At 36.3% G+C, this 26,466-nt stretch overlaps 1 protein-coding gene across 2 annotated transcripts; it reads right to left on the bottom strand.

Moving 5' to 3' along the window:
• Positions 1 to 6,066: 6,066 nt before the first annotated feature.
• On the bottom strand, positions 6,067 to 26,243 carry GEMIN2 (gem nuclear organelle associated protein 2). Of its 2 annotated transcripts, none has more exons than XM_082620175.1 (10): positions 26,060 to 26,243; positions 25,561 to 25,645; positions 23,855 to 23,944; positions 23,526 to 23,585; positions 20,995 to 21,108; positions 19,052 to 19,096; positions 17,841 to 17,909; positions 14,440 to 14,550; positions 12,645 to 12,703; positions 6,067 to 6,692 (listed from the first exon to the last, which is right to left on the bottom strand). In XM_082620175.1, the coding sequence occupies exons 1-10, from the start codon at positions 26,218 to 26,220 to the stop codon at positions 6,653 to 6,655; spliced, it is 834 nt and encodes a 277-aa protein (XP_082476301.1). In that variant the 5' UTR covers positions 26,221 to 26,243; the 3' UTR covers positions 6,067 to 6,652. The 2 variants fall into 2 exon arrangements, with proteins under 2 accessions (XP_082476301.1, XP_082476300.1); XM_082620174.1 differs by having other exon boundaries at positions 26,051 to 26,238.
• Between the last annotated feature and the right edge of the window lie 223 nt (positions 26,244 to 26,466).

The following is a 26,466-nucleotide window of genomic DNA, read 5'->3' as shown; positions in this document are numbered from 1 at the left end:
TTTCCTTTTTTTCTGTAGGGAGAGGGGAAGACATTTAAAGGTTTACATTTAAAACAGTAAAACCATAAAGTGCTAAAGAAAATATGAGGTTAGTTTTATGATCCTGTAGTAGAGAAGGCCTTTTCAAGACATGCAGAAAATCATAAAGGAAAATAGTAGAAAAAAAATAGAAAAAAAAATAGTAGAAAAAAAATAGTAGAGGGCTTCCCTGGTGGCGCAGTGGTTGAGAGTCCGCCTGCCGATGCAGGGGACATGGGTTTGTGTCCCGGTCCAGGAGGATCCCACATGCCGCGGAGCGGCTGGGCCCGTGAGCCATGGCCACTGAGCCTGCGCGTCCGGAGCCTGTTCTCCGCAACGGGAGAGGCCACAACAGCGAGAGGCCCGCATACCACAAAAAAAAAAGAAAAAAAGTAGAAAATAGTAAAAAAAAAAAGAAAAAATACCATATCTTCAACATATGGTACTGGGAAAACTGAATATCCACATGCAAAAGAATAGAACTGGACCCTTACACCGTACACAAAAATCAACTTAAAAGTGCATCTAAGACTTAAGACATGCAGAAAATCATAAAGGAAAATAGAAAAAAGATAGTAGGAGAAAAAATTAGTAGAAAATAGTAGAAAAAATAACATATCTTCAACAAATGGTACTGGGAAAACTGAATATACACATGCAAAAGAATGGAACTGGACCCTTACACCATACACAAAAATCAACTAAAAGTGGGTTTAAGACTTAAGACCTGAAACTTTAAAAAACTCCAAGAAGAAAATAGGAGAAAAGCCTTTATAATATTGGTCTTAGCAATGATTTCTTGGATTTGACACCAAAAGCACAGGCAACAAAAGCAAAAATAGACAAGTAGGACTATGTCAAACTAAAAAGCTGCATAGCAAAGGAAACAACAGAGTGTAAAGGTAGCCTATGGAATGGGGAAAATAGTTGCAAACCATGTATCTGGTAAAGGGTTAATACCTAAAGTACACAAGGAACTAAAACTCTAACAAAAACCCCAAATAACCCAATTAAAAAATGAATGAAGCACTGAAATAGACATTTCTCCGAAGAATACATACAAATGGCCAACAGGTACACAAAAAGATGCTCAGTGTCATAACTAATGAGGGAAATGCAAATCAAAACCACCATTAGTTACCACACCACACCCATTAGGATAGCCATTAAAAAACAAAAAAAAACCCCCAAAACCCAGAAAATAAATGTTGGCAAGGATGTGAAGAAATTGGAACCCTTGTGCATTCTCAGTGGGAATGTAAAATGATATAGCCACTAGGGAAAAGAGTATAAAGATTCCACAAAAAATTAAAACTAGAACTATATGATCCAGCAATCCCACTTGAGAGTATACAAAAGAATTGAAATCAGGATCTTGAAGGGTTATTTGCACTCCCATGTCCACTGCAGCATTATTAACAACAGCCAAGAAGTGTAAACAACCTAACTGTCCATTGTATAAGGATTTGCACTATTTGGTTGTGCTCACTGATGGCACTTGATTTGTACTGGCATGCAAGGAAATACTGTGCAGCCAGTAAAAAGGATGAAATAGATCTACATGTATTTGCTTACATGGAATGATATTAACTGGTATTAAGAGAAAACAGTTTGTTACAGGATACTGCACATGCAATATATAAAGTATACATTATGGGGACTTCCCTGGTGGTTCAGTGGTTAAGACTCCGTGCTCCCAATGCAGGGGGCACGGGCTTGATCCCAGATCGGGGAACTAAGGTCCCACATGCTGCAGTGAGGCCAAAAAAATATATATATATAAAATATATATATAAGTATATATTATATATAAATACATATATAAATATATAAAATATATATTTATATACATTATGAATATAAATACGATTGTGAGCATATCAAAAAGACTTGAAAGTTACAAGTAAATTGTGCATTAGATTATTTTAAAGTAATCCCATAATAAAGATATTTTTATTTGGGTATCCTTTTGTACAACTTTCTATCTTAATTATAGTCATCAACAGCCCTAAGTGAATAATAAACTTGTGTTGAAGAGCAGATGTATGTTTCAAAAGTAAAAACTACACTGTACGAATGACAAACTATGAGGACAGCATTTATAAACTATTTAGTCAGTGGCCTATGCTAACCATAATGACATAGTTGAATCCCTTGTGTCTACCAGTCAAACCTCATTAAGGGAATTTAAGCCTGGAGATGTCATCAGAACCTGCCTTGGTCCATCTGGGCTGCTATAACAGAATACCACAGATTGGTCAGTTTATGAAACACAGAAATGTATTTCTCACAGTTCTGGAGGCTGGGAAGTCCAAGATCAAGGCGCCTGTAGATTTGTTGTCTGGTGAGGGCCTGCTTCTTGGTTCACAGACAGATGTCTTTTGACTGTGTCCTCACTTCGCAGAACGGAACTAGTTAACTCTCTGAGGTCTCTTCTACAAAGGCAGGAGGGCTCTGCCCTCATGACTGAATAATCACTTCCCAAAGGCTCTGCCTCCTAATACTATCACCTTGAGGTTTAGGACATGAACATATGCATTTTGGGGGGACACAAATATTCAGTCCACAGCAGAACCCAACATACAGTGCCTAAGGGAAACAAAATCCTAGAGCCAAGGTTACATGGTGAAGTGTTTTCCGAGTCCTACTAGAATATAGCTGTAGGATGGGAGTTCAACTCAGGCCTGGGTAAGCACCAAACTGATTACAGAAACTGGGATTGGCACAAATTTTGGGGTCAGCAAAGTTAAGAAAGAAACTGGATAGAACCTACTAAAGTTTTTCAAAGCGCTCTTTGAAAAATGAGTACTGTGATCAGATACATTTTATTCATCCTCTTTTGTCAACTTTATTTAATGCACATGAATGGCATGTTACAAGTTCTGAAAAATCAATAATCAGCTTAATTTTGTTTAATCTAGTATTTGATTAGAGTACCATTTTTTTCAAGAAACACTAAAGTTCACATAAATCAATATTCTAAGGCATATTATTTAGGAAACATTATTTTTAAAAATCTGGTGGGAATTTGGTAATATGTATAAGAAAATATAATCTTAAAATGGACACAGGTCAACTTGATCTTTCTCAATAATTTCTAACATGTTTTTATATCTTTGTCCCCAGGTGGCAAAACCGATAACCGGAACCACTTTTCATCTAATTTGGCCTCTAACTGGCTTATTCTGCTAAGAGACACAGATGAAATAATCTTATTTCATTTTAAAAAGGAGAAATGAATATAACTTTAATAAAAGTATTACTGCAGGTTAATAAATGCATAATGTCCTCCTGCCCAAAAGAAGTAATGAATCCTTTACGTGAAAACAAATACAGGTGCAATCTAATTTACTTGGTCCATGCTCGCGTGGACCTGATTAAACTACCATTTGGTAGCTATTATTTTCAAAATAACTACCTCTAAATTCTGTATTTAAAATGTGTAATTTCTCAATGAACTTAAAGATTTCTACCTGTGATAAGAGTTGGAAAAGATTTTCCTCTTCTATTTCTCATTAAAATCAGAAGATACTTTTAATTGTGAAAGGCTCGATAAACCCTAAAGCTACTGATATATTGGTAGTCTGCATATTTACGATTACATTAGTGGTTTATAATATCTTTTATTTGTTTCTACATTCCTGAAAAATATCCTTATGCCAAGTTGAGTTACTAGAAAAATAAGTTCTCAGTTAAATATTAGAGATCCTACAGCTTGCTGGAAAATACAGATGTAACTGCATTCAAATAATTTCTTATACCACTGGTCTTCTGTACATGCAAAATTGCCTTCTTTTTTATGTTTCTAGTCCCCAGGAATGTTAATTCTTCTGTGTGAGTAGTGAACATGCTCAGCCACTAGCTATGGAAGAGTTATACATAAGTTAAAACAATAAATTGACACTTTACCTTTATTAAATCAGTCCCTAGCCCCACACCCTAAAGATCAAATCGGCAAAGAATACGAGGCTACAACAAGGCTACTTGTGGTACTGGTTGGAAATCTAAACTCTTTATGGTAGACGCTGGCTGCCTACCCAATAGCCCCTCTCCCGTTTTCTAACAGAACCATCTTTGGTAGGAGTGCTCACCTAAAAAATTACATTTTCCAGCTTTCTTTATAAGAAGAAAATGTCGTAACTCTGGTAAATGAAATATAAGTTGAGGGTTTCTTGTAACACTTTTCTCCCCTGTTAGGACAACAAGAAGTGGTGGTACCTTTTTATCCTCCCTGGAATGTAGGTTCGAAGTAAGAGATAAAGCAACCAGATCATGACTAAAAAGATGAAAGCTATACACTAACATTGATGAAGGAGAAATCTGGATGCAGCCTAGGATATTTAAGGTATTGGACAGCTGCTGCACCAGCCCTGAATTTCTCAAACCAGAATCAGTTTATGAGAAACAAAAATAAATCCCTAATTTTTAATACCTCACTTAAGTCAAGTTTCAAATGCAATATTAACTGATAGACTCATGACTTGCAACCCAACTCCTGGGAACTTACGGTCAAAGTAAGGAAAGAGTTATGTACGTACAGGTATTCACGGTAGCATTTTCTATATTGAATTAACACTGAAAACAGATTAGATATCCAACAATGAGAGAATGTTTAAATTATGGTAAAATACAACTTAGACTACTAGGCTACCATTTAAAAATCAGCTTTTTGAGGACATAATAGTAGAAAAGATTCAAATATAAAATTACATCTGTTCCTTTCATAAATAGTGGAAAAACTATTGGTTGCCTGATCAACAGTTATTCCCAATCCCCTTTTCCTTTTCCATCTCCCATTAGAAAGACTGGAAAAGCTTACAGTTTCATTTCCCCACTTTTCTTGGGGCTAGAGGTAATAATTTTATACACTCATGGCCAACAGGTGAACATATCCACAGTGGATATGTACGAATGACTGTGGATATCTGGAGAAGGTTTTGCTTTTATGAGAACAGGAACAGATGTGGAAGGCTCTGCCTCCTTCCCCCCTTTTCCTGTCTTGAATACAGACACATTGCTCTGCACTGCAGTGGCCATCTTACCATGAGGGAAAAGCTAAAAGACTCTTAGAGAACTTAGTATCGTGGAGTCACTGAACCAACGCCAACTCCCCTAGACTTCTTGTTATGAGAGAAAAATAAATTCCTATTTGAAAAATCATTGCTACTTGGATCTTCTGTTGCTTAAAGTAGGAAACATTCCTACCTGATATAGAAATAGGTAAACTGGGACTCCCCTGGTGGTGCAGTGATTAGGAATCCACTTGTCAATGTAGGGGACACGGGTTCAATCCCTGAACCGGAAAGATCTCACATGCCACGGAGCAACTAAGCGCATGTGCCACAACTACTGAGCCTGTGCTCTAGAGCCTGCGGTCCACAACTACTGAAGCACGCGCACCCTACAGCCTGTGCGCTGCAACTACTGAGCCCACATGCTGCAACTACTAAGCCTGTGTACTGCAACTACTGAAGCCGTGCATCTAGAGCCCATGCTCCGCAACAAGAGAAGCCATTGCAACGAGAAGCCTGAGCACCGCAGCAAAGAGTAGCCCCCGCTCGCCGCAACTAGAGAAAGCCTGTGCACAACAATGGAAACCCAACACAGCCAAAAAAAAAAAAGAAAGGAATAGATAAATTGTAAGTGATATGAATAAAAGATGTGACAGGAAAATTAAAACAGTCGACCTTTTAGGGTACTACTGAAAATTACTTGTAAAGAAAAAGTTTTGTTTATACAAGAAAACATTTAGGGGCTTCCCTGGTGGTGCAGTGGTTAAGAATCCACCTGCCTATGCAGGGGACATAGGTTCAAGCCCTGGTCCAGGAAGATCCCACATACAGCGGAGCAACTAAGCCCATGCACCGCAACTACTTAGCCTGCACTCTAGAGCCCGCGAGCCACAACTACTGAAGCCTGCGCACCTAGAGCCTGTGCTCCACAACAAAAGAAGCCACTGCAATGAGAAGCCTGCGCACCGCAATGAAGAGTAGCCCCTGCGCGCCGCAACTAGAGAAAGCCCACGTGCAGCAATGAAGACCCAACGCAGCCAAAAAGAAACAAAAAATTTATTAAAAAAAAGCATTTAAAAATAAAAGTATAGAGCTTAAAGGGAAAATGTTAAGACTAATTTGTTGCTGACTATGAATATACATGCCATATAATCTAGATTACCTTAATTCTAATACTAAGGACATTTATCCATTGTCTTTTGTTATGTTAAATAGTCAAACAAAATTTAGTAACCAAAACACATTTTCAATAAAATTTTATATGTGTATATGTGAATAAACAATGAAACAGCACCAACGACCTCTGTACAATTTCGTCATACAGTTTCTGTGCAGGATGCTTCACCAATAAATCATTCAATTTGTTTTAAAAGCATGTGATTACAGAAAACTATTTAAACTGTTCAGCAAAAACTGGGTAACATCTTTCAAAGAAACCTCAGATACTCATACCAACACAATCTATCTTCTGAATATCAACTTGAGTTGCACAGGTTAAGATGAAGACGCTTCACATAGTGCTGAAGATGTGATGCAATCTGTACTTGAACTGGCATTGCACTTCCTCAGACTTAGGCTGTCTTCATTACAAATATCTTCTATCCCTGAGAAATCAGCTATTATCAGGATGGCTCATCAGCTAAGTCACGTTGGTCAAAATACCTGGTGAAAAAAAGAATTTACACAACAAAGGAAACAATAAGCAAAACAAAAAACCTATGGACTGGGAGAAAATATTTGCAAATGATACGACCAACAAGGGTTTAATTTCCAAAACATACAAACAGCTCATACAAGTCAATAACAAAAAAAAAACAACCCAATCAAAAAATGAGTAGAAAACCTATATAGACATTTCTCCAAAGAAGACATACAGATGGCCAAAAGACACATGAAAAGATGCTCAACATTGTTAATTATTAGAGAAATGCAAATCAAAACTAAATGTGGTATCACCTCACACCGATCAGAATAACCATCATCAAAAAGTCTACAAATAACAAATGCTGGAGAGGGTGTGGAGAAAAGGGAACCCTCCTTCATTGTTGGTGGGAATGTAAATTGGTGCAGCCACTATGGAAAACAGTATGGAGGTTTCTTAAAAAACTAAAAATAGAATTACCATATGATCTAGCAATCCTGCTCCTGGGCACATATCCAGAGAAAACTCTAATTTGAAAAGATACACATACCCCAGTGTTCATAGCAGCACTATTTACAATAACCAAGACATGGAAGCAACCTAAATGTCCATCAACAGATGAATGGATAAAGAAGATGTCGTGTACACACACACACACACACACACACAAATGGAATATTAGCCATAAAAAAGAATGAAATATTGCCATTTGCAGCAACATGGATGTACCTAGAGATCATCATACTAGGTGAAGTCAGACAGAGAAAGACAAATACCATATGATATCACATATATGTAGAATCTAAAAAATGATACAGGGCTTCCCTGGTGGCGAAGTGGTTAAGAATCCACCTGCCAATTCAGGGGACACGGGTTTGAGCTCTGGTCCGGGAAGACCCCACAAGCTGCAGAGCAACTAAGCCCATGCGCCACAGCTACTGAGCCTGTGCTCTAGAGCCCGTGAGCCACAACTACTGAAGCCCGCGCACCTAGAACCCATGCTCTGCAACAAGAGAAGCCACTGCAATGAGAAGCCTGCGCACTGCAACGAAGAGTAGTCCCCGCTCGCCACAACTAGAGAAAAGCCCGTGCACAGCAACAAAGACCCAACGCAGCCAAAAATAATAAATAAATAAATTAATTAATTAATTATAAAAATTTAAAAATGATACAAATGAACTTATTTACGAAACAGAAACAGACTCACAAATATAGAAAACAAACATAGCTACCAAAGGGGAAAGGCGGGGGAGAATAAACTAGTAGGAGTTTGGGATTAGCAGATACCAACTACTATATACAAAATAGATAAACAAGGTCCTACTGTATAGCACTGTGAATTATATTCAATATCCTGTAATAAACTATAGGGGAAAAAATCTGTAAAAGAATATATATATGGATAACTGAATCATGCTGTTGTACACCAGAAACTAACACAACATTGTAAATCAACTATACTCCAATTTAAAAAAATTTAATGTATACTTAAAAATATTAACTGCAGCACTACTTGTAATAGCAAAAGACCACAAACAACCCAAATATCCATCAATAAATGGACTGACTGAATGAACTATGATACATCTACACAGTGGAAGACTATGAGGCTTTTTATTAAAAAAAAAAAAATGAGGAAAATATCTGCACTGCTACCATGTGATTTCCAGGATCTATTAAGTGAAGAAACAAGGTACAGAATGGAATGCTTAGTATGTTATGTTTTGTAAGCATGTGCAGAAATGCAGATATATTTATATATATTTGCTTATATTTTTTAAAAGAACAGTGAATGGAAGGATAAATCAAAAATTAACAATAAAATGGATAACTACAAAAGGGAGAAAAGACGCTACAGAGGATAAAGGTGGATGCTAAAATGCTCCAAAATGTACCTTGAATTATAATTTTAACTTTGGAACAATGTAAATATTTTATGAAATTATAAAACAAGATTAAATAAAAACAGAAAATCACCAAATGAACCTTCTCCTATACTAGGTTGGTGGCATAACCACACAGAGGAGGATAATTTCAAGTGATCTTAAACATGATGTTCTGATATCCCTAGTGAGATATAGCAGTGACATAGAGAACTGCAAAGAATTTTTTAAATGTACAGAGTGAAGTCAGAAAAACAAATATCATATATTGATGCATATATGTGGAATCTGAAAAAACTGGTATAGATGATCTTATTTACAAAGCAGAAATAGAGACAGATGTAGAGAACAAATGTATGGATACCAAGGTGGGTAGTATGAATTGGGAGGTTGGGATTCATATATATACACTATTGATACTATGTATAAAATAGATAACTAATGAGAACCTACTGTATAGCACAGGGAACTCTACTCAGTGCTCTGTGGTGACCTAAATGGAAAGGAAATCCAAAAAAAGAGGGGATATGTATATATATATACATATAGCTGATTCACTTTGCTGTACAATAGAAACTAACACAACATTGTAAAGCAACCAAGAAAAAAAAGAATTCTTAAACTGATTTCAATAGTTTTATTATCAGTAATATTGTTAGTATTATTCTGAAACTATTATGTGAATATTACAGGATAAAGCCAAAAATTATGTTAATATTATTAGAAACCAGAATTTTGAGCACAGAAGAACAGAAATAAAACATTAAATAAAAATCAAGTAGTCTTAACTTAGAACTGAAATATTAATTTGAACTCATGATTTTATTTTTCTCTTTCTAAAAACTACATAACTTCCTAGCTCTGTTCAGTGAAAAGGTCTAAATGCAATGACCAAATGAATAACAACTAGCTTCCCTAATGTCCAAATTGTGGACTCTAGACACCATCTTCTACTTTAAAACAGGAACCAGCACTCCCAGGAGAAAAGAAAAGACTGATTCCAGATCTGGAGCCAAGTGTCCAAGATACACCTGAGTCATTCTGGCATACTAGAAAGGAAGAAAGCCGTAAAATAAAAAAGACCACTAAGGTTATATAACAAAAAGCATAGAAATTGATCTGAGGGGCTCCCACTGTCCAAAGATGGAACAATTTGAGCATCAAAAAGAATAATGACTGCAATATTCCTTTACCTGAATGCAATGGTCAACTTTATCACCACTAAAAGTGGGACAATTAGACATTATATGCTTCCTGATGTGACACAATAGCACACAGAGAGTCTTGTCAAACAAACAAACATACACATTACATATAATCAAGCCTCGAGACCTACCTACCAGTTTACAGAAAATATAGAGGATAGATGAACCATTAAATACCATCATGAAGTTAGCTGTCAAAACCAAAATGTGGGAAATTTTATAAGTCAAAGGACCCGGCTTCTTTAACAAGAAAATGGCAAGAAAAACCCAAGAGGTTGATGGGGATACTTAAGAGACATATTAGACAAATGTAATGAGTGCATTGCACTTGGATCCTGATTTGAACAATTAAAATGTAAAAAGACATTCTTGGGACAATTAGGGAACATGAAACATGGACTGGACATCAGACGATACTATGGAGTTATTCTTAAATTTATTAGTTATTCAATAAATTTGTGATACAAATACTACAGTCATGTGTTTTAAAAGCCCTTATCGGGCTTCCCTGGTGGCGCAGGGGTTGAGAGTACACCTGCCGATGCAGGGGACACGGGTTCGTGCCCCGGTCCGGGAGGATCTCACGTGCCGTGGAGCGGCTGGGCCCGTGAGCCATGGCCGCTGGGCCTGCGCATCCGGAGCCTGTGCTCCGCAACGGGAGAGGCCACAGCAGTGAATGGCCCGCGTACCGCAAGAAAAAAAAAAAAAAGCTCTTATCAGTTAGATACACTAAAACAGGAGAAATGACATGTCCAAGATTTGTTTAAAATACAATAACGAAACAGTTGAGGCTGGGTTATGGATTTATCTTGGGGGTTTATTCTACATTTTTATGGTTTAAACAACTCCATAATAAGAAGCTTAAAAAAATAATTACCATTGGTAAAACAATTAAGGCAGCTAACAGTTACTGGATCCTTTCTGAATGGGATCCCACTCATCTAACGAGGTATTTCTATGAATTAGCAGTTCTTGCCTTAAAGATACACAAACAAACAAAACCAACAATAAAAAACCCTCTTGGGTTTTCTGTCATAACAATGACAGATACTTACGTTGAAGCTGTTACTGCAAAGAGTCAAGGCCTACGTTATCTTTTTTCCAAGCTTGCTATAACCTTCTATAAGTTTTCCTAAGTGAAGTCTATAGAACTGTCCTAGAACTTTTCTGTCCTAGAACTTTTTTCCATTTTTACCTGACTTTCTGAGGAAAAAAAAAAAAAAAAAATCATGACCCAATACACTTGGACATTTCTTCTCTCATAATTGTATAATATTATAAAATATCAGTCAGATGATATATTTAAGTTTCTGGTTCCATTAAGTACTAGCTTACTGAACCATCAATTATCGATACTTAATCTTTATGAACTGGTGTCCACATCTGTAAAGGAAAAAAAACCTTGAGTTGTTTTAAGAATTAGAGATACAGTATATTTGCGCCTAGGGCAACACTGTATCCTCTCATTTAATCCTTACTACCAACAGATGAGGTAGGTATTAATTTTGTTTGTGATCAGCATAGTTAAGGGCTTAGTTCTGGAGTCTGGATCTTAGCTCTGCCATTTACTAGTTCTGTGATGGTAAGAAAGTAGTTTAACCTCCCTCTGCCATGGTTTCCTCATCTGTAAACTGATAATAGTACCTACCTTCTAAGGATTAAATGAGTTCCTATTTTGATGCACTAAGAAAAATGCCTGGCACAAATTGCCAAGTAAGTGTTATTTATCATCATTAGCATAATTACTGTAGATAAAGAAATTACATGCTGAATGTGTGTACACTCTAAAAAAGTGTCTTGTCTGGGGGAGGGAAAAATGAACACAGGATTACTTACCCTCCCAATATTAAAAATACTATAAAGCTTTGAAAAGTTATTGGCATTGGAATAAAAACACTGACAAATGAACAAAAATATCAAGTCCAGAAAGAGACCTAAAATAAATATGTGTGTGTGTATATATACACACACACAAGAATTTAGAATATGAAGACATTTTCAAATAAATTCCACGTGAAATTTTAATGTAAGAAATAAAATCAAATGTATACTAAATAAAAACATGCCCTGACTGAAAATGAACAAAGGACAGTAGCAATTAAAAAAAACTGCAATAAAACATATTCTACCCTTACTGATAATCATACAAAAGCAAATAAAAATAATTTGTATCTTTTTATTATCAGAATGGAAATATTTATATCAACTGAAAACGCCCAGTGCTGAATAGGAGATGGGCACTCTCATTGACACTTTAGTGGGAACACAGAGTGGTATGATCTTTCTGGAAGGCAAACTGGCAATAAATATATCGGTTTTAGAAGTACACGCAAGCCCTTGGGACTTCCCTGGTGGCAGAGTGGTTAAGAATCTGCCTGCCAATGCAGGGCACACGGGTTCGAGCTCTGGTCTTGGAGGATCCCACACGTGGTGGAGCAACTAGGCCCGTGTGCCACAATGACTGAGCCTGCGCTCTAGAGCCCGCAAGCGACAACTGAGCCTGTGTGCCACAACTACTGAAGCCCGTGCGCCTAGAGCCCATGCTCCACAACAAAGAGTAGCCCCCGCTTGCCGCAACTAGAGAAAGCCCTCGCGCAGCAATGAAGACCCAACACAGCCAAAAATAAATAAATAAATATAAATTTAAAAAAAAAATAGAAGAAGTACATGCAAGCCCTTTAACTTATTTCTAGGAATTTATCCTTTGGAAAATATAGAGCTGTATGTACAAGGATCTTCAATGCAGCATTATTTATAGAAAAAAACTAGAAATAAAGGGAATTGTGATAACACAATACTGTTTCCTTATACCTCAACTTCCTCATTGTAAAATGGAAACAATACTCTCTACCTATCATAAAGCAAGAAGCCAAGGATTACTTACCTGCTAACCAAGCAGATTAACAAATTCAAAGCAGGAACCCTCTCATCATCTTTGCTGTCCTAAAAAAAAAAAAAAAAAAAAAAGAAAAAAGAAAAAGTTTAAAATGTAGTCTGTTATCCCTTAATATTTTTGAAACAAGTTTCAAGATGGAAAACATGAGCATTTTATTAGATAGTAATAATCACAAGGAATAGAAAATGTCAAAGAAAAAGGAGAAACTGTAGAGTTAATGATTCCTTGGGAAACATCTAAGATCATCTTTTAAAGAAAGGTCCTGAATAGGTCCTGAAAAGAAATAAGAGTTGAGGGCTCTAAGGAGGATAACTTGGGAGAGATCTTCTTCCTGGTTCCAAGTAAAGGAGCAAAAAAACCCTGTGTCCTAACTGGGCACGAAGGGAAAAAAATTATATAAAAATACTTTAAAGAAAATATCCCAGATGAGAGTTCTCAATTACGATGGAAGTAGTTCCTGAACTATACATTTTATAAAGTTCACTTTAAATATCTGTTAAAATGACAGACCTAAGACACATGGAAGGTAGTCTTACAGAGTATGAAATTTATTTTTATACATTTCAAGGAATAGTCACAATAACTCACTGAGTAATGTTATAACAGACATGTCATACATTATTCAAACTTGGGATACACTTCAATGATGTCAGCATATTCAATTCCTTTATGTGCCAAGAACTTAACAATATAAATAAAACATATTTCCTGCTGATAGCACAGAAGAGGAAATATCCATATCAGCTTTAATTAAAGGAAAAATATGTTAAGTGTCATAAAAAAGATACAAAGCATACTGGAAAAACAGAGGATTGAAGAGATTCTTTTTAATTGTGAGGATTAGGGAAAGTATCACAGAAAGTGATAGGATATGAGCCAGACTGTGAAAAGTAAATGGTATATAGATGCAGATTAGAAGAGAGTGAAAAGGCACTTCTGGAGAGGGAATAAAGTCTAGGAACATAGCTTAGGGAATATTTAATGAGTAACAAGTACATTTTGCTCAGAGTACAGGCCATATAAGTTAGTTTGTGCCATATCATGGATATTTAATGAAAATATTTTGGAGTAGTCAATGAAGAACAAGTATACATTTTTGTGGAGGAGTAAAGAGGAATACAAAAAAATCAGAAGTGGACTTAGTCTGGCATCAAATTAATTTATATTGTAATGCTGCAGGTATGAGTTAGAGGAAGGGTCTGACTGGAGAAATTCAAAACAATTATTATGCCAGACTGTTAGCTGACCACTTTGGCTTCTTGACTCCCCTTATTATTTAGCAAATGAATCTCATTTTTAGCTGTGCACACTGCCACCCAACTAAAGTAAACATTTCCCATAGTTCTTTATGGCCATGTGACTAAATTCTGGCCAATGAGCTATTTTGGCCAGATGTGTTTGTAGAACCTCTAGGAAGGCTCTTTGGAGGGGATGACCTTCTTCTCTTCTTTCCAGCTTCCTATAGTGAAATAAAATGGCTGAAGCTCCAGCAGCCATCCTGGATTATGAGGTGAGCTTGAGGATGGAAGCCACATGTGGCAGAACTCAAAGGCCTGGGTCGCTGCCACCTTAGATCTAATCTGCCTACCTTCAGACTCCCTTTGTCTGAGAAAAGCACTTACATTTTATTTAAGCTACTGCTATTTTGGACTCTTCTATTATGTAACTAAATCTAATCCTGACTAATCAAATATTCCATGTTTTCCTGTTTCATTGAAATCATTCTTTACCATTACATAAATTGGTGAGCGCTTCTGATTTGAAATATTAAGTTTGAACTTACCACTGAAAGCCTCACTTCAGAGCACCTTCTTGCAAGCTGCCGAATCAGTGAATGAGCCTCCGGTAATAAAGGTTTTTCAAGACAAGCCAATAAAGCATAAAGCCATCTTCCCTATATAGAATTTAAAAAGTAATAAGTAAGCAAACTGCATCATAAGTTTAACTTATAATCACTGAACTGTACCTCAGAAAGGTCATATCAAATTATGTTTCCACCAGCAGTATATATGACTGAGTTTATTCTGAGCAACACATCACTTTAGGGGAAACCTGAAGAATATTAGAACAAAGTTTAAATAGCAATTTGTGTAACACACTAAGTTAGCTCCTCAAGCAACCCCAAATCAACAAGACTTTTTCTTAAACAAAAAGATTCACATCTGGGGGTGGGTGGGATAAATTGGAAGATTAGGATTGATATATATATATATATACTATTGATACTATGTATAAAACAGATAATGAGAACCTACTGTATAGCACAGGGAACTCTACTCAATGCTCTGTGGTGAAGTAATGGGAAGGAAATCCAAAAAACTAACACAATATTGTAAAGCAACTATACTCCAATAAAAATTAATAAAAAAAATAAAATAACATTAAAAAAAAGATTCACATCCAGGTTTCTTTTATAAAGAGTGAGCGGGACTCTCTCCTACATGAAAAAAGCTGGTATACATTTAAACTTGACTCAAACTTTCTGGGATAAATTTACAATATAAAGCTGGCATTCAGGTATTCAAATGGCCTCTACACTTAGAAGGTGCTTAAATCTCTACTGATTGTCTAAGATGTATCTATACTGAAAGATTCCTTTTCTCAAAGTCAGTGAGCACACTGTGACAATACTAAAAAATAAACTAAACAGCTGAAAACCTTCTTCAATAACATCACACTTAGTTGGCAAAATAAGGTGGTATTTCTCAAAAAATATTAGACAAGTAATCCCAAGAAATAATTAAAAGGTCCCTTTTTCTTTTTGCTAGTTTATGATAAGCAAACTTCCTGTGACACAAGTTTTTTTTTAAACATTGGTATTCTCAGTACTAGAGTTCTAATGGTATGGTTACTTAGAGGAATTGAACACTGGTTGATTTAAAAGACAGATTACTCAAAATAAAACTCAAAGGATTAATCACGTTAAAATTTAGTAAATCAGTTATCACTGGTTCAGAAACACTTTAATGGTTCCTCTGGCAAATATAGCCACACTTTTCGGCAATACATTTTCATTAAATTAACATGGAAAGCCAAAAATATCACCCTCTTGAGTGGGTAACCTTTAAAAGCTAAAAAAAAAAAAAAGTCCCAAAAATCTTACAATAGAGTTAAAAAAATAAAGACTAAAGGAAGAGAAGGAAAATACGTCAGATAAATAATACTGCTAAAAGGTCGCCGCTATCAGACAGGAAGAACTGATATAGAATTTAAAACTCAATATCTAGATTCCAATGAAAAAGTAGCCTAAGAATATGAACCAAGTTATCTAATGAAGATGTAGCTAATATATCAACCCATGGAAAAAGTTTTGCTTCACTGATAACGAAAGAAACATAAATTATATTTACTTTGAAGTACTACTATATATTTACTAAATTTGAAAAACCAAAACAAATTATAAAGTGATAGCTTGAACCATATGGAATTGTTGAAAATCAAAAGTTTCTAACCTACAAAAAGGGCAATTTCATATGGTTCAACTTAAAGTAGGGTTGTAGGGAAGAGAAATTTAAGAATCCATTGCTGATGTCATTATATACAGGTTCAATTCTTCTGTAAAGCAAGCAGGATGTAACAAAAGCTTACAAAACCTTGATCCAATAATTCTATTCTAGAAATATCCTGAGAAGTAATAAAAAAGAAAATCAGTATAAATGTTTATAATTTAGTCATGACTGTAAAATATAAGGAAGAATCCAAATGGTCAATAATGAGAATCAAAGTAAACCACAGACATTTAGACAACGGCAATTATGTGAATTACATTATCATATAGAAATATATATGTGAAATGTGAGCTAACAAACCAGAATATAAGGGCTTCCCTGGTGGCGCAGTGGTTGAGAGCCCGCCTGCCGATGCAGGGGACATGGGTTCGTGCCCCGGTCTGGGAGGATCCCGTGTGCCGCAGAGCGGCTGAGCCCGTGGGCCATGGCCGCTGGGCCTGCGCGTCCGGAGCCTGTGCTCCGCAACGGGAGAGGCCACAGCAGTGAGAGGCCCATGTACCGCAAAAAAAAACCCCAAAAAACCCCCCCAGAATATATACATTAATAACAACTATGTAAAAGATATTTCTGACCACTCAATCGAAAACAGTGATTTAAGCACGGATTTTTTTCCCCTTCAAAATTACATGTTATATGGTAGAGACTTAAAAGAATGAAAATATAAAAATAAAAAATGAAAATCCAGTGATAAAGAATATAATCATTACACTTATGGAAGAGACTTATCTAAGCCACCTGGCTGAATGGCAGGCTGGAAAACTTATACACTGTACTGTAATGTTGCTTTATCTGTCTCTCCCAGCAGACTATAAGCTTCCGGAGGGCAAAGATTTTATCACCTATTTTGACAGGAAGTTTTGGAGCCTCAGATACACTCTTTTGCAAATATCCTCAATTGTGAAAAATATTTTTTAAATTAAATCTAACTCCAAAGGATTATAAAATTTCTTATTAGGGGATTAAGTGGGTAATTCATTTATATAATGTCTACCAAATTTACCCAATTTTGAAGGTGAAAAGTAAGCTGTGAGTGTAAAGCAATAAAATAGAGGGGTAATACAGCACAGTTGTTGAGAGTATAGCCTGACTGCCAGGGCATGAGTCTCAGTTCTGCCAGTTATAATCTGTGTAACCTCAAGCAAGTTACTGAATTCCCATGTGCTCCAGTTTCCTCATCTGTAAAATGGAAATAACAGCTCATAGGTTATCAAAGGATTCAAGGAGTTATTATACATAAAATCCTTAGAACAATGCCTGGCACATATATTTGCCATTATTGGTATTTCTGATATTCTTTTGTGAACTGGATTTCAAAGCCATTTTAGAAAATGCATTTCAAAGTTCTTTAGGTCAGTGCTATTTGAAATGGGGTCTGCAGACTGGCCAGTCTGTTTGTTACTGATCTGTGACAAGATAAGCAGCTTCTCCCAGGATATAAATCAACATTTAGTTGACTTTTTTTCCCCAATGCAAGACTATCTCAATGAAGGAAGTAGTATGTTGATTTACATTCTAGTGTAATTTCCTTATTTTACTGCAAATAACCATTGCTTGCGTTACACATATAGTTGTATGTATATGTATAATACATATATATAAATAATGTAGAGCCATATCTTATATATAAGTATATAAATTTTGTCTGCATTATGAAAAGAAAAAGATACAGTACTACCAATTCTGGAGTAAAGTCTCTTTCTCCAAACCAATTTATCAGATATTCCAAGACACTAGTTACTGTTGCCTAAAAAAGGGGGGAAGAGATGAAAGAACAGTATTAGTAACACAACACTGACAAGTTCAACCTGAGTTTCATTAAGTTCAGTTAGAAAGCAACTCTTATGTTTAAAATGGCCTCTTCTTTAGGCTTCCAGAGAAACCTGTGACTCTAGTAATTTGATTAGATGGCACACTCAGTGAGAAGAGGCTTTGTAGACAAATATTCTTATATACTTTCAATTATCAATACCTTGGTTTAAATCCTAGGATTTAGTTTGTAACTACTAATTTAGTTCGGAACTACTTAAAAAAAATTCCACATACTCTTAAAAAAAACCTTTGCATAAATACCTTCAGCTTGTTTTCATTAAATCAGAGTACAAATCTAAAGATAAAGTTAGCTAGAGAAAGATCAGTTTTAAGCTATATAGATAGAATTATCAAACTGTTGAAAATATTCGTGGGCTTATTCAAATATAAATGGACACTTACAAAAATCACTCTCATCCAATTTAGTATAACTACTACAGCACCTTAATGTAAATGATCAAGTAAGTAAAACTGTCAGCCAGTATATGATTTACAACAGAGTATGACTGTTATCTTCCAAGAGTACCCAATGCTATGTGAATGCAAAACAATCAAAGTTTTTATTTGCTCCTTAAATGGATAACAGAGTTCCTAGTTCTGAAAGACTGAAGAACCAAAATCCATATTTCTCCCCTTTTGATCCAAGAAATTCAAATTTCATTCTTAATGAAGTGTGTAGGACATCTGGAACTAAAAATAGCAATCTAACCTTAGTATTTATTTCAAATCCCAGAATCTAAGACTTATAACTGAAATGTATACATGTGAATAGTTTAGCACCATGATCAAGAGCATGAGTTCTGAAATTAGATCAACCTGGGATTGAATTCTAGTGTTGCCATTAAAACTTGCTGAAAAACCACCTGCAAGTAACTTAATCTCCAATTTTGTTTCCTCCTCTAGTAAAAAATGGATATTAATAATAATTTCCCATATAGGGTTGTAGTGAGGATTAAATAAGAAATGTTAAAGAGTTTAGGACAGAGTCTTGCATACTGTAAATATTCAGTAAATGTATTCAAATACCTTAACAAACATTGCAAACAAAAGAATGCATAAATTCTTATTAGATTTTACCTGATTCATTCTGCTAACAATACTAAGCAAGGGAGGAAAACCAATCTGAAAGAAAAATGAGACTGAAATTTACTAAATGGTATTATGGAGGCAGGGGGTGCATTTTTTTCAAACTGGTGAATTTCTCAACACACTGTTTTTTAAAAACAAAAAACAGATAAAAGTAAATTCTTTCATTATCCATTACAATAAAACATTCCATGAACTATTATGTTGGTAATGCCCAAGAAAATAATGTCTTGAAATTTGAATATGTAAATTTAAAAATAATTATTTTAGTAATTAGGATGTTAAAGCATGAAATTGAAAAAAATGATACTAGGATATTAATATGTTGTACACACTTTTAAAATCTTTAGCTAAAGCTAACATTTTTAGGAATTAAGGGCACTTGAATGAGTTCTTTCAAACCTAATCTGCTTCAATTAAAAAGTCCTTTGGAGTTTAATGTTGGGAGCCTCGATTATGAAAACAGTACTGACTTGTGAGAAACTTAAGAGGACATGCATTAAACTCTTGTGTCCTTAAATGGTTCTTTCATGTGGTATATATTTCACTTGTATGTATTTTGAAATAACAAACTAAATAAATATATATTCATTCTTTGTCAAATTAAAACATTTTGAAATGTAACATACGTTAGGGATATTATACAAAAGAACGTATGTTGTATAAGAAATAGTGTTAAACTAGGCTCCCTCAGAGATCTGAATCTGTCTACACTCCCACCACCATGTGTAGGAGGGCCCGTTTTCCCAGCCCTTGTTAACACAGTGTGTCAAACTTTCTTTACCAGTATGTTATCTGAAAAATGCCAGCTCAGTGGAGTTACAAGCAATATTTTTATTATAAGTGAGTTTGGGCATCTTCTCATATAAGAATAATTTGTATTTCCTTCTTGTGAGATGTCTCTTTATATCCATTGCCTTTTTTTTTTTTAACTGGGGTCTTGGTCTTTTTTAGTGATTTTTGGAGGTTTTACATTTGCAGGATAAACTAATTTTAAATGGGAAAAACACAATGTAGCACCACGTAGAAAACAATAAATACTTATTCAACAGAACAACATAGTATGGGGAGTTACCAGTAATGCAGATGTGTGCAGTGGGTTCCATAAGAACATCTGCAAACTTGAGGGCAGGTGAATCCTGAAGGACAAGAAGCAGCTGGCCACATAATTTATGATTAAAATAAAGCCATGTGAAATTTAAATATACCCTCAGCATTTTACCTCCAGAATATGCAATTTACTAAGCATTTTTAAATACCTAGTTGTGTCATATGTTTTCCTTTGTTTCTCTGACTACTCATAACTCATTGTTTGACCCACATCTAATCATTAAAAAAAAAGAATCCTGGGCCTCCCTGGTGGCGCAGTGGTTGGGAGTCCGCCTGCCGATGCAGGGGATACGGGTTCGTGCCCCGGTCTGGGAGGATCCCATATGCCGCGGAGCGGCTGGGCCCATGAGCCGTGGCCGCTGGGCCTGCGCATCCGGGGCCTGTGCTCCGCAACGGGAGAGGCCACAACAGTGGGAGGCCCGCATACCGCAAAAAGAAAAAAAAAAAAAAAAAAGAATCCTAACTCACAAAATTATTAAACAGCTAAAACATACACTGTTTTAGAAACTAGGCTGCCAATTTTTAAGTCAAAAAGACAATAAACTAAGAGAAAATATTGGCAAATATTTTCTGTAGAGAGCCAGAAAGTAAGTATTTTAGGCTTTGTAGGGTACACACTCTCAGTCACATATTATTTATTTATTTATTTTTAACAACCTTTTAAAAACATAAAAACAATTATGTTTTTATGTTTAGCTCATGACTATACAAAAAAAAATCTGCAGACTGGATTTGCCCCAGGTTGTAGTTTGCTGAGTCTTTATACTAAATCATGAACCAAAATTATGATCTTTGTTTGTTTGTTTAGCCACATTATCACCTACTTGTACATAATCGATTCCAGGACTTTCACTTGCAGCTGGTCCAACAGCCCCTTCAGCACATAACCTCTCACCCAGACAAAATTTTTTCCAGCCTTCTTCATCTTCAGATTTTGGCTAAAAGAAAAAAAAAAAGAACTTATTTACTCCTATGTATTTTTTTTTTATACTGAGCAGTGAAAAAAGAAGTGAGGATTCCTCCATATTCTCACCACCTCAACACAAAGATATAGTGCCTGTTATGGAGTGAACTGTGTGCCCCCCAAATCTGTATGTTGAAGCCCTAACCTCCAGAATGGGATTATTAGGAGACTGAGCCTTTATAGCAGAGACTAAGTTAAAATGAGGTGGTTAGGGTGGGTCCGAAGCCAATCTGACCAGCGTCCCTGTAAGAAGAGGAAGTCTGGACACAGAGACATCAGGGATGGGCGTGCACACAGAAGACCACGTGAGGGCACAGCAAGGAGACGGCCATCTGCAAGCCAAAGAGAGAGGCCTTGAGAGAGACCCACTGACACCTTGATCTTAGACTTCTAGCCCACAAAGCAGTGAGAAAATAAATTACTGTTTGTTAAGCCACCCAGTCTGTGGTGTTTTGTTATGGCAGCCCTAGGAAACCAATACAGCACCCAAGTGGTCACACCATAGATGGGACATGTTTAGTTTGGATCATACTTTAATGTACACTGACAAGCAAGAATGTGTTCAAAGGAGGGTGATAAAGATGGAAATTGGTATGGAAAAAAAAATACACTAAGAATGCTTACAAGAATGAAGGATGTTCATGCCCTGGAAGGAGACATGATTACATACCCCACATACTGAAAGGGCTGTCCAATTAAAGGAGTAGATTTATTCTACATTGTCAGATGAAAAAAAGTAGGACCATTCAGTTCAATATGGCTACCTTAACAGAACAATTAAAAATTCTTTTTCTGAAAAAATTAATTAATTAATTTATTTAAGTACAGTTAATTTACAATATTGTATTAGTGTCAGGTGTACAGCAAAGTGATTCAGTTAACAGAACAACGGGTTTATTTGGGCACATCACCTTGCAAATTATTTTACATATATGTGCAGTTTTTCCCCCACCCCGAGGATAAACAGCTTTCATTAGATTCTCAGAATGAATATGAGACCCCTAAAACATAAAAACCCATTGTCCTGGAACAATTCATCTTTTCCCATTACTCCACTGGTCAGAGACTGTTTCTGCTTCAGGTAGCATTGAAAACCCTAATTATTAAATATAGTGGGTGCTTAATAAATGATTGGATCAATTGATCAATCAATGTTCATATTTACATAGTTGCTATCACCGCATGCTTTAAAAATTCATTTTATTATTTACATAATGTTTACATCTGCCATGATGAACATATGTTATTGCTATGTAATAGTCTACTGTTTTGATGGATGATCTTCATTTATTGAATCAATTATGTTCAGTCATTTCTTTCTTGACAAAATTATATTGTCATAATGTTACTAATGAGCTTCGTTTTGAATTAGTAAGTATGTACCCAAAAGTCCTTAGACTGAGCAAGAAAAAATATATCTACCTACCTACTGCCCTCTCTCTCTTCTTACTAGGAGGCCTCACAGCACAGTGAAAGGCTTTAGAGTCAGACAAAGTTCAGTCTGAATCTCAGTTATACCTTTTATGAGTTAAATGATCTTGGGCAAGTGATGTTAGTGCCTACCACACTTTTCCTAGAGCAGAGCTTCCAACTGGTATACAGAAGCATATAGAGAGGTTACACTGAATCTCTTAGCTTTCAGCTGGTAGTTTAGGCTATGGGAGCAGCCTCCTCCATTTATCCCAATGTGTCATCGCGTAAAAGATGTCAGGAAGCACTGCCTAGAAGAAGCTTCTAAAATCTGAAATCTATGAACCACCTGAAACTGTGAGCAAAATTGTATGCGTAGGTACATTTTTTCCCTCTGAAAATAAATACCTTTCATTTGATTCTCAGAAAAACTATAAGACTCCCTAAAAGGTTAAAAGGACTGTCCTGGAACAATGTGTCCACCTCTTTCCCAACACCCTTTTTTACCCAGTAGTCCACACATAGCATATTTACTAAAAAGATTAAAATTATATCTAGGATGATAAAGTAAGAAATACTACTTTCCAGTAAGCATGGCCAGCTTTACTGAAATGTCACTCACGGATACTGGCACCATTACCTCATGAGGCAAATCCAATAAGCCTTTATTCAATCTTTTTGTAAATACTGAAAATGTATTTAATTTCCTAAAAAGCAAATGTCTAGAAGAACCTTTAAAAACTTGTTAAGACCGATCCAAAGTGTCTCAAGATGTAGATTAAAACTGTCATAAAAATAACTTGCATTACTGACTCTATCCTTTTCAGGCTACTAAGATAATGGAACTGTTACTATTAATGATACATGGGAGAGAATGAAAATAATATGGATTAAACAAGTGAACCTTTAAGAACTGGAAGTAAATATGGACTATATTAAATAGTTATATACTGTACAATCTAAACAGAGAAACTTACATACCATGGTCACATTACTATCCAACTGCTGTGATTTCCAGTGACTTCTATGTCTGTTCACACTCTAAAGGAAGATAAGGTAGACAAATGATCTTCAGAGAATGGATAACTCAAAAGAAAGCAATTTCTGCACAACATTCTAACAATTCTAAAACTTGGAAAATATGTTCAACTGTATTATGTCTAATGATTATAATAATTTGGTAATTGATTCATGAATATTCTTATCTTTATACACTAGAAACCCCAGTTTTTCCAACTACAGTCTAAGAACAGAAATAAGTCTGAGGGAGGGAGGGGTTTAATTTGATTAAATGATTAAAGTACACCTACCTGCCGAACAGTTGAAAACTGTGCCACTTGCTGCTGTTGCCACTGAAGAGTGGGGGAATACCCTTCAGGAGCAGGCTGGCATCCTGAAAGCTAGAGATCAGTTCATAAATGTTAGAATCAATGTTAGTGTTATAACTAGAATCTCATACCTCTGCAAAGTAAAAGCAGAATCAAGATGAAAAGCGGATAATAAAGCAAATAAGACGATACAAGAAAGAGTATTTTTTGCAGATGTAAAAAAGGAGGCAACTCACTTTACTATTTACGTCTGAGTTTAAAACATTAGGAAGGGCCTCCCTGGTGGCGCAGTGGTTGAGAGTCCGCCTGCCGATGCAGGGGATACGGGTTCGTGCCCCAGTCTGGGAGGATCCCATATGCCGCGGAGCGGCTGGGCCCGTGAGCCATGGCCGCTGGGCCTGCGCATCCGGAGCCTGTGCTCCGCAACGGGGGAGGCCACAACAGTGAGAAGCCCGCATACCGCAAAAAAAAAAAAAAAAAAAAAAACATTAGGAAAAGACTCTTATATAGTCACTTTAGTAAGAGCAATCTGGAATGGTTTAGAGTTGGAGTTTCTAAGAAATCCACATGACGTGAGACTCGAAGATATAATCTAGTCCTACCTTTCTACTGAATATAATAGCAAAACAGTTTGAAACAAAGAGAGATATAAACCAAATAAAGAATTTTGGTATAAGCAGAATGTACTCAAATAACTTCAGATGCTTGACTTTATAAGGGCTACTTCTACTTTCCAAAACAGCACAAGAGGTCACAACTGATCACATAATGCCTTGAAATAAAACTTAATGTGGTCACTTTTTAAAAGCCAGGTATACAAGATATCATCTTCCATCAACTAAAAACTTCTGAAAAGGAATTATATGAAACATTATAGTGTCTGAATTTAAATCTCCTGATGATAAACATCAGATAAAGGAATTACTTAGAACATAAAAGAAAAAGGAATTATCACAATTTAAAAACTGCTGCTCTCCTTCCACCTTTGGTTAAATAGCACCTCCTAAAACAGACCTTCTGTGGCTACTCTATCTAAAGTAGTTCTCCCAGTTACTTATTGGTCATTATATGTTACTTTTTTTCACAACAATGGTCGCAGTATGTAATTAATTTGTTTTTTTTTTTACTGTCTTCCTCAGGAGAATGTAAACTCTACAAGGGTAGGGACATTTTCTGTCTCATCCTCTGTTGTATTCCTAGTGCCTGGCACAATATAGTTGTTTAGTAAAATATGTGTTGGATAAATAAATGAATGAAAAGGTTCACAGTGGGCAAGTAGGTAGAAAAGTGTGATATTTGGGTTTCTATTTTTAAAAAACAAAACTCAGTCAAATTCAAAACATGCAAACTACACTAAGATTAAACATCAGCCTGATAATAATTATGAACTGGAAAAAGGTACCTTAAAAATAAAGGATAGCATAAGTAACCTATTGAAAGGCTCCTTTAGGATTGGATCATGTTCCTGAAGTATTATGAGCAAATCTCCACGAATGCCAGGGTTACTGAAAGCCTCTCTGGAGGCAGTAAATGCCAGCTGTCCGTTTGGGGGGAAAAGTACAACTTAGGACGGAGTAGTCAAATCTTACCTACATCGTAACTGATACTGTCTGACACTATAGGAGAGCCTTGGTCTTTTAATTTGTGGGAGGGAAAAAAAAAATCCCCTGACGGGTAATAAAACTCACAGAAACATTCACACTTTGCTTCCTTTTCAACTTCTTTGGGTCAATTTGAGCTACCACAACATCTGGACATTGAGCTGCTTCGATCCTACAAATAAGAAATAAGTACAAAAAACGTGATTACTATTGTTCATGTGTAGTAAAACAAGCAATCCACTTCTACGGTTCATTATAAAATCAGAAAAAAAGTTCAGAATTGCAATCGAGGTACTAAACAATGTATTTCTGAAATTATGTTGACTGAAAGCAAGATTTCTTATGTGGAAGAAATCTAAGAGCACCTATATTGTCACAAGTAATCAGATTTAACAAAATTAAGTTCATAGAAACTCGCTCACGCAAAGATGTAATCAAGGAATTTTGTTCCGACAGTGGATGGGGGACGGGAACAGAGGTGGGGCTTTATCACACTTAAGGGTCGAGCGGGGCACTGGGCGCTATGCCCAGGGGCGGAAGGACAACCAGCCCACCCGCACAAGGTCAAATCACTCACTGGACCCGCCTTAGGTATTCTTGGGGAGTCCTCGGAGGTACGTTGGGATCAAAACTGTCTGTCAAGTCGCAGGGCTCCACTGGCAACAGCCGGGGCATCAACTCTTCCACTGCAGACTCCGCAGGTACCCACGCCATAGTTTTCAATCCGACCTGTCCCACCCAGCGCATGCGCCAGGTCTGGGTCACAGCGCAGGCGCACATGTTGTCACCTTTGGCGCTGAGTTGAGCAAGAGGCTGGGCTTAGGGAGCGTAACTGCGCATGAGCGAACCTGCTGATTGTCGTAAGGTTAAGGCTCCGGTGGGGTAATGAAGACTGCGAGGCTGGTTCCTAGTAAAAGTAGTTCGGAAGTTTTTCTGGGTATTACGCTCTATACTCTTCTAAGACTGAGGGTTATTAACTTTTATGCATCCCTA

This window comes from Mesoplodon mirus (assembly GCF_964341445.2).
Source record: "Mesoplodon mirus genome assembly, chromosome: 4".
Taxonomy (NCBI): Eukaryota; Metazoa; Chordata; class Mammalia; order Artiodactyla; family Ziphiidae; genus Mesoplodon; species Mesoplodon mirus.
This window is presented reverse-complemented; position numbering and strand designations above follow the sequence as displayed.